Raw genomic sequence first — 17519 nt, 5'->3', positions numbered from 1 at the left:
TCTGGTTAGCAGTAGGCTGGATGAGAGTGGACTTCCCTCTTTGCAGATGAGCCCTGGGAGGACCTTTGTCTGTTCTCACCTATGTACTGGACCTCTCCATATACTTTGACTTCTCTTTAAATTATCTTTCTGGTTTGGCATCAATATTTCTTACAGGACTTCAATTTTACCACTTCCATATACTAGTTTGGTGCATACGTTTGTACTGTTTATATTTTTATTTTTTTATTTTGCATGTTGGTATTATGGTTGCTATGGATTTATTTACCAACTGTCATTTTTTATCTGTAGTTCACTGTTGCTACTTGTGTTTAAATATTGTCATTTTGTCATTTGGAGACTGTGTGGAGCTCTGGATTCTCTAAATAGGAGAGCCAAGTGGAGAAATTGGAACATTTCCAACATATTCCTCTGTTTGAATTCAACAGCAGAGTGACAGCAGTGGGGGAGCCAGAAACATTTGTGTCGTATATGAAGGTAATGCCATCAGACAGAATACAGCAAGAAAATGGTTTTCTGATTTAAAGAGGATAGTTTTGACATTAGTGACTCTCCATGTTCAGAAACACCTTCGAGGTTTGATAAAAATCATTTAAACACATTAGTCCACAACGATTCACATCAGCCGTACCAGAGAACTGGCACATGTGATGAACTGTGATCATTCCTCAATTGTGCAATATTTGCAATCAATGGCAAAGTTTCAAAAATTGGGTGTACGGGTACAGTGTGCTCTAAGCCAAATTCACAAAAACTGGCAGATGGCCACGTGTGCATCTCTGCTTGCTCATCACCAATTGACTTGTGAACACACTGACTATTCCTATCTCATATCGTTACTGGTGATGACAGATGGTGTCTTTCTACATCTACATCGTACTCTGTGAGCTAGCTAATGGTGTATGGCAGAGGGTACTTTTGTACCATTAACTGAGTCCTCCAACCCCGTTCCATTCACGAATAATGCACGGGAAGAATGACCGTGAGTGTACAGACGGAGGTATGACTGTATGGTTAAAATGGACAGATAATGAAGAGTTTAACTTATCTGCTTACAAAGAAAGGTATGTATATGATGTGGACCACAGTCAAAGGAAACAGGAGGTAAAGAAGCTGTGCTTGGTACAGTGCTGGGTGGATAAGGTGCTAAAATTATAAAACACATCTTTACATATAGAATTAAAAATTCTAAATAATTTTTAGCTTATGAAGGCATCTCTGCAGGGGACACAGTAACCGCTGTAACTGGTATACAGGCAGAGCTCCCACTGGTCACGTATTAGTCAACTTGTCGACTACTGGTGAGGCATGAGCGTCTACAGATAATCATTGGGGTAACACATCAAGGTGTAAGGCACAGATTGGCACCAGTTCAACACAAATTACTGACAACAGTGTCGAGTGATGCTTTAAACATCAAACATTTTACCACTGAGGCGATGAATGTCTGAGGATGCTTGTACCTGATGGAAACTAGCCAATGTGCCAGTTTTACCTGTACCACTACACCATTTCTTTTCTCTTTGCTGCAAACACAGACTTTCTTCTGATCTCATAGAGAACAACTATATACCATATAATACCAAGCTGTTTGTTTCCAGGTCATAAAGTGGAGCATCCTGTGCTGTAACACAGTTCACAAAAGCTTCACGAAGCTGTGGTGAAAGGTGACATTGTAACTGGTATCCTGTTGAATCTAAAAGGCTTTTGATAATGTTGACCACATAATATTATTACATAAATGAGAGATATTAGGAACTATAGGTGTGGCAAATAAGCAGTTTGAGACTTACACGGGAAAGAGATTGTACTGAGTTGAAATTTCGTGTACTGCAAGATAAACAGTAATTTCATGTACTGGTACAAGACTCAAAATAGGTTAATATAATTGTACCTCAGGGGAAAGTATCAGGCTCAATCCTTTTCACAATCTATTTTAATGATTTCCCACAGTGTGCTACAAATAGAGGGAAAATACTGCATGCCAAAGACAGTAGACCACTGATTTATAGAAAAAATTACCACATACTTGACAAAAAAGTCAATGATGCTCTCAAAGCATAGTTTTAGACCATGAAGTTCTTGTCATTGGACAAAAGAATAAAACTAAATGCAATGAAGACAAACTGTAAGAACTTCTGACTGAATAAAAACACACCGATCCTACACTAGTAATGCCAAATCAGAGGAAGAAGCTCAATATGTAGGGCACGGATGGCTCGGTACCCGAGCACAGAACCGGAGTGCGTCATCATCTGTATCACTAAGTGACCAGCCCACGGCACTGTAATCCAGCAAAAATTGGTTTTCAATATTTCGCATAATTACTGACCAAATTTAAAATGTTGTCATAATATGCTAAATTAGGAGGTATAATGTAGTGTTAAAGGTTTAACACAGTAAGACAATTATTACTGTTAGAAACTATATATATATGTCGCTCGGTAGATTAACACGCGCCACACAAATACCTGGACTATATTTGTCCAGTATGTGAGAATGAGAGCACTAGGTGACTTGCAAAAAATACTTTACACATAACATTAAACTGTTGCAAAGCTTTTGCTCACTGAGAACCCCACAAAATGATGAAAGGAAAAAAGAGTTTTATTGATTATTATATTTCCAGTGTTCATGCAGTGAAACTTTACCAACAGCTCATGACATTTAAATTTATTACTTGTTTTCTACTAACTTTATTTGTAAAATATTTCTGCCGGAGATCCAGGAACTTTCAGGGTCAATGCCTGTAAAGCCGTTTGGCAGGGCCGTTGTTACCTGAACAGCAGGAATCAATATGAAGACGGAAATTGATTCGAGGCAATTTTGTATGGGAACCAAGTCATGCACTTTCTCATTTGCTCTTTGAATGTTCTAGCTAACCTTTTGGCCTCACTGTTGGACTGCAGGTGGACAGGCAGCGCAAAAATGTGGCGAATCACACGGATGTTGCAGGAGGCAGGAAACTTCTGCAACACAAACTGAGGGCCGATATCAGAGGCTAATGTTACCAAAAGTCCTTCGAAGGAAAAGAATTTGGACAGGGCTGCCATAGCGGCAGAGGCTGAAACTGATGGGCAACAAACAACAGATTGAAACCGAGAATATGCATCAATTACTACTATCCAGTATGCAGGAAGTAAAAGGTCGGCAAAATCTATGTAGAGAGAGTACCAGGCCTGCAAAGGCTGTGGCCATGGAGACAATGTTGCCTGCGAACGTGACAGCCAGCTAACACCTTGGTGCGTGACATGCCCCCTACGTCCCACCCCAGTCGACAGCATGCAGCAATTGCAGGATCTCCAATTAGAGCACTGAGGGAACTGTTCAGCGAGCAGTTGAATAGTCCGTATCAAAGTGTAGAACACCATTAACAACAGAGAAATTATGTCAAAACACATGATATTTAAGGAGGGCATTGTATGCCCATGATGGAGGCACCTCAGGCCAGCCATGTTGTATGCAATGGGTCACTTTCCATAACATTGGATCAGTAGCACTACCCAGTGTGACCCCAGTGCTGGAGATTTGAAAACCATTGACAGTTTGTAGAGAGCATTCATCCACATGGAAACACAAACACTCCTCCTGATCAAAAACTGGGTCAGGACTGGCCGGAAGACAGGAGAGCACTTCAGCATTCGCATGTTTAGATATGGAGCAGAAGTGAACCTCATAGCTGCACTGAAAGAGGAAGAGTGTCCAACACTGAAGGTGATGCGCTGCTCTGTCTAGCAATGATGCTGAGGGGTTAAACAGTGAAACTAATGGCTTGTGACCCATGATGAGATTGAATTTTACATTATACAGGAAAACATGAAACTTCTTTAAGGTATAAACATTGGCAAGGGCTTCTTTTTCTCTTTATGAATATCTAGTCTGAGGTGAATTAAGCATCTTCAATGCACATGCAATAGGCTCCTCGAAGCCATGAGAATACTTGTGAGTTAACACTGCCCCCTGCGCATGCTGGGATGCATCTGTTGCTAAAACTAAATGTTGACCCAGCTGGTAGGTTACAAGCGAAGGTGCAGATTGTAACATAGACTTCACTTTGTTAAATACCATTTCACATGCCTGCGACCAATGAGAAGAATTGTTGTGCAACCGATACAGCTTCCAGCAAAAACTGATGATAAGAAGCAATCTTACCTGAAAAGACAGCCAGGCATATACGTCGTGAGTTGCTCGAGAAACAATTGAAAAATTGCTGGAGCACTGGCCGTGTGAAATGGTAACCGAAAGTATTGATACAAGCCAAAACGCATGTTAATGACCAAGAGCCATTGAGAGCCAGAATAAACAGGAAGCTGCAAATATGCATCAGAGAATACAATCTCGAAAAAATACTGACCGCTAGTGAGCTTAGCCCCCCCCCCCCTCTCCCCCCCATGAAACATTGACCTTGCCGTTGGTGGGGAGGCTTCCGTGCCTCAATAACACAGACAGTCGTACCGTAGGTGCAATCACAACAGAGGGGTATCTGTTGAGAGGCCAGACAAATGTGTGGTTCCTGAAGAGGGGCAGCAGCCTTTTCAGTAGTTGCAGGGGCAACAGTCTGGATGATTGACTGATCTAGCCTTGTAACACTAACCAAAACGTCCTTGCTGTTGTGGTACTGCGAACGGCTGAAAGCAAGGGGAAACTAAAGCCGTAATTTTTCCCAAGGGTATGCAGCTTTACTGTATGGTTAAATGATGATGGGGTCCTCATGGATAAAATATTCCGGAGGTAAAATAGTCTCCCATTCGGATCTCCAGGCGGGAACTACTCAAGAGGACGTCATTATCAGGAGAAAGAAAACTGGCGTTCTACGGATCAGAGTGTGGAATGTCAGATCACTTAATCGGGCAGTTAGATTAGAAAACTTAAAAAGGGAAATGGATACTTTAAAGTTAGATATAGTGGGAATTAGTGAAGGTCGGTGGCAGGAGGAACAAGACTTCTGGTCAGGTGAATACAGGGTTATAAATACAAAGTCAAATAGGGGTAATGCAGGAGTAGGTTTAATAATGAATAAAAAAAATAGGAGTGCGGGTAAGCTACTACAAACAGCATAGTGAACGTATTATAGTCGCCAAGATAGGCACGAAGCCCACGCCAACTACAGTAGTACAAGTTTATATGCCAACTAGCTCTGAAGATGATGATGAAATTGAAGAAATGTATGATGAGATAAAAGAAATTATTCAGGTAGTGAAGGGAGGCGAAAATTTAATACTCATGGGTGACTGGAATTCGGCAGTAGGAAAAGGGAGAGAAGGAAACATAGTAGGTGAATATGGATTGGGGCAAAGAAATGAAAGAGGAAGCTGTCTGGTAGAATTTTGCACAGAGCATAACTTAACCATAGCTAACACTTGGTTCAAGAATCATAAAAGAAAATTGTATACATGGAAGAATCCTGTAGATACTAAAAGGTATGAGATAGATTATATAATGGTAAGACAGAGATTTAGGAACCAGGTTTTAAATTGTAGGACATTTCCAGGGGCAGATGTGGACTCCGATCATAATCTATTGGTTATGAACTGTAGATTAAAACTGAAGAAATTGCAAAAAGGTGGGAATTTAAGGAGATGGGACCTGGATAAACTGAAATAACCAGTGGTTGTACAGAGTTTCAGGAATAGCATAAGGGAACAATTGACGGGAATGGGGGAAAGAAATACAGTAGAAGACGAATGGGTAGCTTTGAGGGATGAAGTAGTGAAGGCAGCAGAGGACCTAGTAGGTAAAAGGACAAGGGCTAGTAGAAATCATTGGGTAACAGAAGAAATATGGAATTTAATTGATGAAACGAGAAAATATAAAAATGCAGTAAATAAAGCAGGCAAAAAGGAATACAAACGTCTCAAAAATGAGATCGACGGGAAGTGCAAAATGGCTAAGCAGGCATGGCTAGAGGACAAATGTAAGGATTTAGAGGCTTATCTCACTAGGGGGTAAGATAGATACAGCCTAAAGGAAAATTGAAGAGACCTTTGGAGAAAAGAGAGCCACTTGTCTGAATATCAAGAGCTCAGATGGAAACCCAGTTCTAAGCAAAGAAGGGAAAGCAGAAAATGGATTGGGGCAAAGAAATGAAAGAGGAAGCTGTCTGGTAGAATTTTGCACAGAGCATAACTTAACCATAGCTAACACTTGGTTCAAGAATCATAAAAGAAAATTGTATACATGGAAGAATCCTGTAGATACTAAAAGGTATGAGATAGATTATATAATGGTAAGACAGAGATTTAGGAACCAGGTTTTAAATTGTAGGACATTTCCAGGGGCAGATGTGGACTCCGATCATAATCTATTGGTTATGAACTGTAGATTAAAACTGAAGAAATTGCAAAAAGGTGGGAATTTAAGGAGATGGGACCTGGATAAACTGAAATAACCAGTGGTTGTACAGAGTTTCAGGAATAGCATAAGGGAACAATTGACGGGAATGGGGGAAAGAAATACAGTAGAAGACGAATGGGTAGCTTTGAGGGATGAAGTAGTGAAGGCAGCAGAGGACCTAGTAGGTAAAAGGACAAGGGCTAGTAGAAATCATTGGGTAACAGAAGAAATATGGAATTTAATTGATGAAACGAGAAAATATAAAAATGCAGTAAATAAAGCAGGCAAAAAGGAATACAAACGTCTCAAAAATGAGATCGACGGGAAGTGCAAAATGGCTAAGCAGGCATGGCTAGAGGACAAATGTAAGGATTTAGAGGCTTATCTCACTAGGGGGTAAGATAGATACAGCCTAAAGGAAAATTGAAGAGACCTTTGGAGAAAAGAGAGCCACTTGTCTGAATATCAAGAGCTCAGATGGAAACCCAGTTCTAAGCAAAGAAGGGAAAGCAGAAAGGTGGAAAGAGTATATAGAGGGTCTATACAAGGGTGATGTACTTGAGAACAATATTATAGTAACGGAAGACGATGTAGATGAAGATGAAATGGGAGATACGACACTGCGTATAGAGTTTGACAGAGCACTGAAACACCTGACTCGAAACAAGGCCCAAGGAGTAGACAAAATCCCATTGGAACTGCTGACAGCCTTGGGAGAGCCAGTCCTAACAAAAACTCTACCATCTGGTGAGCAAAATGTACGAGACAGGCGAAATACCATCAGACTTCAAGAAGAATATAATAATTCCAATCCCAAAGAAAGCAGGTGTTGACAGATATGAAAATTACCGAACTATCAGTTTAATAAGTCACAGCTGCAAAATATTAACGCGAATTCTTTACAGACGAAAGGAAAAACTAGTAGAAGCCGACCTCGGGGAAGATCAATTCTGTAGAAATGTTGGAACACGTGAGGCAATACTGACCCTACGACTTATCTTAGAAGCTAGATTAAGGAAGGGCAAACCTACGTTTCTAGCATTTGTAGACTTAGAGAAAGCTTTTGACAATGTTGACTGGAATACTCTCTTTCAAATCCTGAAGGTGGCAGGGGTAAAATACAGGGAGCGAAAGGCTATCTACAATTTGTACAGGAAGAAGATGGCAGTTATAAGAGTCGAGGGACATGAAAGGGAAGCAGTGGTTGGGAAGGGAGTGAGACAGGGTTGTAGCCTCTCCCTGATGCTATTCAATCTGTATATTGAGCAAGCAGTAAAAGAAACAAAAGAAAAATTTGGAGTAGGTATTAAAATCCATGGGGAAGAAATAAAAATTTTGAGGTTTGCCAATGACATCGTAATTCTGTCAGAGACAGCAAAGGACTTGGAAGAGCAGTTGAACGGAATGGATAGTGTCTTGAAAGGAGGATATTAGATGAACATCAACAAAAGCAAAACGAGGATAATGGAATGTAGTCGAATTAAATCGGGTGATGCTGAGGGAATTAGATTAGGAAATGAGACACTTAAAGTAGTAAAGGAGTTTTGCTATTTGGGGAGCAGAATAACTGATGATGGTCGAAGTAGAGAGGATATAAAATGTAGACTGGCAATGGCAAGGAAAGCGTTTCTGAAGAAGAGAAATTTGTTAACATCAAGTGTAGATTTAAGTGTCAGGAAGTCATTTCTGAAAGAATTTGTATGGGGTGTAGCCATGTATGGAAGTGAAACATGGACGATAAATAGTTTGGACAAGAAGAGAATAGATGCTTTCGAAATGTGGTGCTACAGAAGAATGCTGAAGATTATATGGGTAGATCACATAACTAATGAGGAAGTATTGAATCGGATTGCGGAGAAGAGAAGTTTGTGGCACAACTTGACCAGAAGAAGGGATCGATTGGTAGGACATGTTCTGAGGCATCATGGGACTGCCAATTTAGTATTGGAGGGCAGCGTGGAGGGTAAAAATCGTAGAGGGAGACCAAGAGATGAATACACTAAGCAGATTCAGAAGGATGTAGGTTGCAGTAGGTACTGGGAGATGAAGGAGCTTGCACAGGATAGATTAGCATGGAGAGCTGCATCAAACCAGTCTCAGGACTGAAGACCACAACATCAACAACAACAATGAGCTTAGCAAAAAGTTTGTATGGGCAGAGCAAGGGATATGTGTCAGTGATACACTGAGCATTGACAGAAACACTGATATCATCATAAAGCCATAACCGTTCCAATGGCTTCTTGACAATGAAAAAGGTGTAGCCCATTTGCTGGATGCAATCAGTTTGATGACATCAGAGGCTGTGAGGCTGTCGAGCTCTGCCCTGACTCGGTCACCAAGTGCCGTCGGCACTGAGTGAGCCCAAAAGAAAAGGGGCCTGGCCATAGGTGTCATGGCGATGTTGGCTTTGAAATTATTGGCACAACCCAAGACTGCAGAAAATAGAGTGGAAAATTCAGTGCATAAAGAGTGAAGTTGTGTATAAGCCACTTGATCAGAGATGAGATAAACGTAATCGGAAATAGCAAATCCAAAAAGGTTAAAGGCGTCAAAATGAAACAGATCAGATTTTTGGTACATAAACTGGTTACCACCACGAAAGTCAGCAGGTGAACCACAGATTTATATGTACTGGGACCGAGAAACCACCTAATATTGGAATGCTTCGCTTATTCCAAGTGACTAATGTATGCGACGCTGGTGTTAAAGGGGGGAAAACACAAGTCCATGTACATTTGCAAGCTGGCAATGACACAGCTGTATCCATGTCAACTTGCATGTGCAAAACCTTCTGATAAATCAGGACATCAATAAAAATCTTATTGGTTGTAACGGAAATTGCCGACACATAATTAACATCCAAATCAGCATCTGTTGGAATTTTGCATTACAAACAGGAGCTTTGTGACCCATCTTATTGTGTGGGGGCTAGTTGGCAAAGGAGTTGATACATGTGGAACGATAACCGAGACAAAAACAAAGCATGGCATAAGGTAACATCAGTCAATAAAAATGCGTGAAAATGCTACTGCAACAGTTTTTGTAGACTTCCCATTCTTCGACTCTCATCACAAGCCAGAAATACGGCAAGCAGCATAGATTGAAACAGAACTGGACTGGTCAGAAAAGAGGCAAGTGTTTGCAATTCCTGGGTTACAGTGTGTTGCACTGGTGACTGAGATGCTGTAACGCCATAGTAAGAACCCCCAACTGATCAACCTACCAGTGTACAAACTCATCAGTAGCATCATCAGACATCGTAGATGCAATGGATACCCAACCACAGACTAAAAACTGTGCGGAGAACAATCCAACACTCGCTGTCACTTGTATTGTAAGTTGGACACATAACAAAACCAGGAATGTTAATAAACTTTACTAGACAGTGGCATATACGGCAATTACCATAACATACAATGAACACAATAAGACAACACAAATGTATGCAAGAAATATTAACATAATAACTGAGTGCGATCGTAGCATGCGACGATTTAAATAGGCACTCGCCCGTGGCAGCCTCTGTCAGAAGTTCACAGTATTGCTCTTCCGCAGTGCACTGTCATGGATGACTACACACTGATGTGCACAGCTTTCAAGTGTGTGCAGATTACTTCAGAAGTCATTTTGTCAATCACTGACAACATTCATAAATTGTACGTTATACCACAGAGGAACAAATCAAGAAATTAATAAATTAATGAATCTGTCGATACATTTGTGCTTCTCATACAAATTTCCCCTAGCATGGAAAATAACTATCTGAGAGACATTTAAATAGTATCACTCTCACCTCACTTTCCTCAGAGTTTGCAATCGTTTACTGTTTCTGTCCAGCTCAATCCGTTTCTTTTCAATTTTGGAGTCAAGACTTGCCTCGCCTGTTGAAACATTTTCTATAAGCTGTTTTATATTGTTTATGTCTGATTTTAACATTTCAACAGCTTTCTTCATAGCCTCTTCAAGTTCCCCAATTTCCATCTGCTTTGCTATGCAACTATTGCGCGCTTCCTGTGAAGAACACATAAAATACTATCCAGAGAGAGAGAGAGAGAGAGAGAGAGAGAGAGACATTACTTATCAAATGATTTATCCAGAAAGTTATAGCTTAGTTTGGAAGATATACATAGATGACCGCCACACAGTAATTTTAGTGGTCTATAGATAAAATGAGCACCACAGATCATAAAATTACAAATGTGAAACAGCAGCTAAATAAAAAAAATAAAAAAAATTATTTATTTCTGGATATGGAAATTGGTTAGTTTCCACAGGCTTGGAATTTTATAGTGAAATAATTGGTTTTGTAACAAAGTAACTTTAAATATGTGAATGGTATCTTAACAAAGAAATCAGACGCTTACTTACTCTCATCTCAACTTCTTTTCCCAGTAAGTCATAAAGAGCCGCTCCTTTAGCAGTTATCTCTGAAGCTAGTGATCTAACTTTTTTTATTTCATTTGCCTAAAACATCAACAAGATCTTTACTTCAGTATTAAATGAAAAATACACGTATTTAACTGAAATAATTTCAAATTATTCTTAAAATTTATATTATAGGAGAATTGCAGTTAAATGGTCATACAATGATGGAAACAATAAATGAAAGTAGTTATGTACATTCAGTTTTCCGAGAAAAGAATTTGCTTAACTGTAGGTAAAAGTAATTCAGCACAATGTAAAATACTGATCTTCTGTCAAATTGTAATGTTTGATGCAAAATATCCACATAGAAGTCTATCTGAAGGAAGAATGAATCGGAATGAAATTTAATTTGTTTAAGTAAACATCATAACTGTTGTCAGAATTATATATTCTCTGATGACTTCCTACTTTTCCAGAGTAGGCTGGCATTGCTAGGGGCTTCCATATTTTGTACTTCCTTTCGCTAAGTTACTGAGCTGCTGTCCTGTCTTGAAGACATGTATTATCCGTATGCAAATGTAATATCAAACCACACTCTCCTCTATGATAGCTTGTTTTGTTGTTTTCTTTTGAAGGTATCATTCATCAGTAAGAATACATAGGGATACATGTCACTTGCCTGGAGTGGTATGTAACACCACAGCATTAACCCTGGCTATCTATTTTACGAATAGTTGTTACCATACATCGTCCTACTGGCCTAGAGGAGAGGACTGGGTTGCCCACTATAGACATTTTCTCAGTAGATCCATTAAAATGCAAGTATTCTCATTGATAAGAGATGGCGAGATACCTATATCTAACTGAAATTGCGCTTCTGCATTCTGACAGGGAGGTCAATATTAATATATGCATCCCTATGCTTATTGCATATGTATGGGTGGCATACATACAAAATAGCTGAAATGGTTTGGTTCTTCTGCTATAAAGGTTCGTAAATGTTTTCAACAAATGGATTCAGAAATGCTAAGTTTCAAACTATGCTATGTTTAGTCATAGTAGTCCCAAAATTTAGGAGAGGAAGGCTACAAGAAAGGTTAAGTAACAAGGATGGTGCTTATATAATGTGTTTGTGCGTTGGAAGAGTGAGAGCAAGGAAGATGGTGTACTGGTTATAGCAGTGAATTTATAAAGTTGGTAGAGCACTTTCCCGTAAAAGGCAGAGGTCCTGAGTTTGAGTCTCAGTCCAGCACACAGTTTGAGCTGCCAGGAAGTTTCAATTTATATTCACTTTGAGTTAGGTTCCAATTCCCTTCTGGTCATCCAGATTTAGGTTTGCTGTGGTGATTATAATTGATTACAGTGGATGTGAGGGGACTGCCTTCCTTCCCAGTGTTAGTCCAGCCCAAACTTGTGTTCTCACTTCATCATCAGTGGGATCTCCTTTCCTTTTGCAAGAATGAAATTGTGTGAGCTGTACACTACAAAGTTCACCTGGAAGGGTTTGATGCTCCCATCACCAGAAGCCAGTGAGATGCCTTTCTTGTATAATTTCACTTAAGCTGCTGTGAAAATGCAGTCTGTGTTTGGTGTTGTGAATTTCAGATCTTCCTTGTGAATAAACATTCCCTATATTAATTAAATTATAAACACCCGACCAGTTGCAATGGATAAAGAATCCCTTACCTAGGTTTCGACAAATATAAATTTGTCTTCTTCAAAAGGTGGCCTAAGGACAATGAACATCAAAGCTTACATTAGAAAAGTATGAAACTTAAGCCAAGAATAAACTTTAACACAAATTAGAGAGCTCTTGCATTACAGAAATATGATAATGATGACTGGTACTTACAATTTTACATTAGTAAGGATTAATGCACCATCGCCGTTTTTACAAATGTCAGCATAGATCCATTTGTCAAAAATGAAATATAGCCCTAGAATTAGGGTCTGTCATGTAAATATAAAATAGTACATGGATCTTGCAGAGCTCACAACTGACTGAGTGTAATCGGCAAACATAGTTACTCTGAAACCAGGGCAGGTGGCGCTCCTGGTGAGAAACATGTGCCAATTGGTGTACAAAGGCAACGTTTAAATTATCATTATTAATAACGTACTTAGATAAAGTAACAATAACAAAGGAAGGCAATTAACACTCCCGTTATAACAGTATGGGAACATTGGAACAAGTAATGTAGTAATACATTAAAAAACAAGGGGGCGCTTATGCCGAGAAAATTACGCTCAGTGGCATATACAGCCAAAATATAAAAATTATGTTACTATATTAGTGAAGCCCACAAACGGTATATATGTCAGAACTTTAAAATTGACAATAATGTCTCTTGTCAAGAAAGAATTACGAACACTGGTACACAATCCTGTTAATACACATTCGCAGGGAAACCAAAATTTTAGAGCTAGACAAAATCACATTAGGGCCGATGTAGTAGCAAACATACATCGTGAGAAAACCACCATTACATAAGGGGTAGTGAGCTTAAAGCAATGAAGGTGCATCATAGCTTCCTGAGGAAATAAACCACTAAGGTTACCAGCATTAATGTTATACAGGTTTAAAGCCTTCGAAAAATTGTCTACAAGCAAGGTTCCACTGGTCGTTCAGTATATTACCATCCTTGAGCTCAAGATGTTTGAAAATTTGTAACTCTTCCCACAGATCTAATCTACGCCCTTTGACTTCCCCGTATAGGATAACAGTGTCTTCTAAAAGTTTAGGCGTATGGCTGGCTATCAGGAGGTGTTCAGCAAAAGTAGAGCTGTGTATATTCGGTCCTTTTTTACCTAAGAGGTGTTCTTTATATATTGTTTTCTTGTTGTTTTATTACGTGGAGTGGTTGCTGTTGTGCAGCTATGTTTAAAATATTGAAGTTCCTGCCTGCCGAGGTATCAAAAGCTGCAACCAGGTACATGGACATCAAATTAAAAATTGTGAAAGCAGGTATGGCTATTGACTTTAATCAACAGTGCCTAGATAAAGACATTACCCCTGATTATGTGAAGGTGTACTTAAACTTGAAACAGTGTAACAAAGTGCCTTCTGTTAAAAAGAAGTTGGTATGTTTAGTCATTTCTGATAGTACAGTAAATTTGCACAAGAAAAAAGATGATCTTAATAGTGAAGCATACTGTATACACCTATTTTTAACAAAAGCCTTTAAAGATCTTTTTAATTTCCAAATTGACCACCTGTGGAATAGTATCAATGAATGGCTCTTTGATCGTAAAGAAGAAATTAAGGCCAGACATGAAAGAAAGTTGTTGAAGTTTAGTAATAGGGGCAAAAGTAAAAAGTTAATATAGCAGACAATAGTGTCAAACATCAATTTTATGAAAGAATACTGAATAAAACCAATATTACTTTTACACAGGCTGAAAATGACTTGTTATGTAAAGGCCTTAAATATAATTTGCCTGCTCAACTCGATAAAGATCCAGTTATCTGTAATCTTATTGTAGATCTTAAAATTGGTTTGGAATCCCTGAAATTAGAGAAAACAGAGCAAGTCAAATGTGCCTACGAATGTAATAACATAATAGAAAAAGAAATTAAACTACTTGCTAATGATCAGTCGGGCGAATATAGTATAGTGAAAAGAATTAATCATAAATGGAGAGAACACGAAGTCTTAGTCACTAAGAGTGACAAAGGGAACACTGCTGTCGTGGCTTATGAAAATGAATATATTTAAAAGACTGTAAAGTTTTTTGAGGAAAATGACATCACTGAGGTTACCGTAGATCAAACCGCGGAATTGCAAAAAGAAATCCGGCGTACTTTAGCTATTTCTGTCAGCTTGTTCAATAACTTCCAAAAGAAAGGGATATGAACCCGAAACCACCACTGTTCAGAAGTCAGTTTAAACTGCACAAACAAAATCACTCGATTCGCCCTGTAGTGAATGGAATAGGTAGTCCACATCACACACTTGTTAGGTGCCTCCATTTTAAAATTAAAGATGCTTTCATATTTGAAAATAATTTTTCGGTTAAAAACAGCAAGGAATTGATCAAAAATATTCAAACTGTAAGATGTACACCTGACACTAGACTGGTTTCCTTCAACATCGTCAGTCTTTATACAAATGTCCCTGTCGATGTAACCATAGCCCTTGTAAAAAAGAATCTACTAAAACAAAAAACTAAGTGAAATTCAGATTGCGGAACTGATTAGTTTGCTTAAAGTTGTTTTGAAATACAATTATTTCATGTTCAATGGGAAAATGTATGTGCAACCAGATGGTTTAGCAATAGGTAGTCCCCTCACTGGTATTTTGGCAGATGTTTTCATCAACGCTCTGGAAATAATGTTCTTCAATTCAAGTTCAGAATTACGCCACAAAATCCGTTACTATGCACGTTATGTTGACGACATTATCATTGCTTTTGATGGTACTGATTGTGAGTTAGAGCTTCTCTCCAATACTTTCAATGGTCTACATGAAAAGATTTCCTTCACAAAAGAACTTCAGAATGAAAAAGGTGAACTTAACTTTCTTGATTTAACAATTTCTATACAGAATAGTTCCTTCAATTTCAACATCTTCCGTAAGGACACGTATTCAGATAATGTCATCCCTGCTGACTCAACTCATCCAAAAGCTCATAAACTGGCGTTTTTTCATTCTGCCATTCACCGTATGGTAACTACTCCTTTATCACCTGCCGATCAACAAAAACAATTGAATGTCATCAAAGCGATTGCTGTTAATAATGGGTACAATCAGAATATGATTGATTACTTGTTCAGTAAGAAAACTTCCCAAAACTGTTCGACTTTGAGCAACAACCTCCCCACTGATAGCAAAGAAGCTAAAAAATTTATTTCTCTTCCTTTCTTGGGTAATATTCCATATAGGATAAAACATCTTCTAATGAAAAAAACATAACTGTAACGTCTCCTTCTCTACAGATAACAGTTTAAAGAGAAATCTTGTACATTCAGTAGAGATTGCCGGCTATTGGTTTTCCAATGCAGGGGTTTACAAACTAACCTGTAATAACTGTCCTTCATATTATATTGGTCAAACAGGCAGAGCTGTCAAAACAAGATATAAAGAACATCTCTTAGGTAAAAAAGGAGTGAATATACACAGCTCTACTTTTGCTGAACACCTCCTGATAGCCAGTCATACGCCTAAACTTTTAGAAGACACTGTTATCCTACACAGAGAAGTCAAAGGGCATAGATTAGATCTGTGGGAAGAGTTACAAATTTTCCAACATCTTGAGCTCAAGGACGGTAATATACTGAGCGACCAGTAAAACCTTGCTTGTAGACAATTTTTTGGAGGCTTTAAAAACCTGTACTGTTTATGGTATAACATTAATGCTGGTAACTTTAGTGGTTTATTTCCTTCAATGCTTTAAGCTCACTACCCCTTATGTAATGGTGGTTTTCTCACGATGTATGTTTGCTACTACATCGGCCCTAATGTGATTTTGTCTAGCTCTAAAATTTTGGTTTCCCTGCGAATGTGTATTAACAGGATTGTGTACCAGTGTTCGTAATTCTTTCTTGACAAGAGACATTATTGTCAATTTTAAAGTTCTGACATATATACCGTTTGTGGGCTTCACTAATATAGTAACATAATTTTTATATTTTGGCTGTATATGCCACTGAGCGTAATTTTCTCGGCGTAAGTGCCACCTGCTTTTTTTATGTATAACTACATTATTTGTACCAATGCTCCCATACTGTTATAATGGGAGTGTTAATTGCCTTCCTTTTTTATTGTCACTTTATCTAAGGATGTTATTAATAATGATAATTTACACGTTGCCTTTGTATGCCAATTGGCACATGTTTCTCGCCAGGAGCGCCACCTGCCCTGGTTTCAGAGTAACTACGCTCGCCGATTACACTCAGTCAGTTGTGAGCTCTGCAAGATCCATGTACTATTTTATATTTATGTGACAAACCCTAATTCTAGGACTATATTTCATTTTTGACAAATGGATCTATGCTGACATTTGTAAAAACGGCAATGGTACATTAATCCTTACTAATGTAAAATTGTAAGTACCAGTCGTTCGTTATCATATTTCTTTAATGCAAGAGCTCTCTAATTTGTGTTAAAATTTATTCTTGGCTTAAGTTTCATACTTTTCTAATGTAATCTATGATGTTCATTGTTGTTAGGTCACCTTCTGAAGAACACAAATTTATATTCGGCGAAACCTAGGTAACGAATTCTTTATCCATTGCAACTGGTCAGCTGTTTATAATTTTATTATGTGGAACTGTTGCTGTTGTGCAGTGTTTAAAATATTGAACTCACTATATTATGTTTTGAAACTTCTGGCAAATCCATGGATGATATGTAAAAATGCATGTAGGGATAGATCATTACTCACAAAATATAAGCAGCAAACAAACACGTGAAAAAGAAAAATAACTTACTAAGGTTTCAGGCAAAGTTCTATGGAAAACACACACACACACACACACACACACACACACACACACACACACACACATATACCTCATTCTCTCTCTGGTATTTGGTGAGTAGTAATCATGTAATCATTTTTAACAATTAAATGTAAATGTAAATAACTGTCTGTAATTTGTTCTCACTTGGTTCAGGTTCTTGCTTTCTCCCCCAAGCCCTCCATTTTGTTTAAGATCAGTAAATAAAGGAAAATGTCACTGTAAAATTTTCATCTGTTTCAGCCACAATTGACACCATGCACGGAATTAACATGTTTGACACTTGTAAAAGTGTCAAAGAATTTTTTTCAGTTTGCCAGCAAACATTCTAGCGCACATTATATATGGCAGGAACATC

General features: G+C 38.5%; 1 protein-coding gene across 3 annotated transcripts in view; it reads right to left on the bottom strand.

Moving 5' to 3' along the window:
* The window catches only part of LOC126336281 (clusterin-associated protein 1), a 141534-nt gene that overhangs the window by 83445 nt on the left and 40570 nt on the right, over positions 1-17519 (bottom strand). For all 3 annotated transcript variants that reach the window (XM_049999802.1, XM_049999800.1, XM_049999803.1), the window contains 2 exons: positions 10705-10800; positions 10130-10347 (listed from right to left, as the gene is read on the bottom strand). In XM_049999802.1, coding sequence (XP_049855759.1) covers positions 10130-10347; positions 10705-10800 — 314 coding nt within the window. The remainder of the gene's footprint in view (positions 1-10129; positions 10348-10704; positions 10801-17519) is intronic.

Source organism: Schistocerca gregaria, chromosome 2, assembly GCF_023897955.1.
Source record: "Schistocerca gregaria isolate iqSchGreg1 chromosome 2, iqSchGreg1.2, whole genome shotgun sequence".
NCBI classification, from domain to species: Eukaryota; Metazoa; Arthropoda; class Insecta; order Orthoptera; family Acrididae; genus Schistocerca; species Schistocerca gregaria.
The sequence above is the reverse complement of the archived record's forward strand: the minus strand, read 5'-3'. Positions and strand labels throughout refer to the sequence as shown.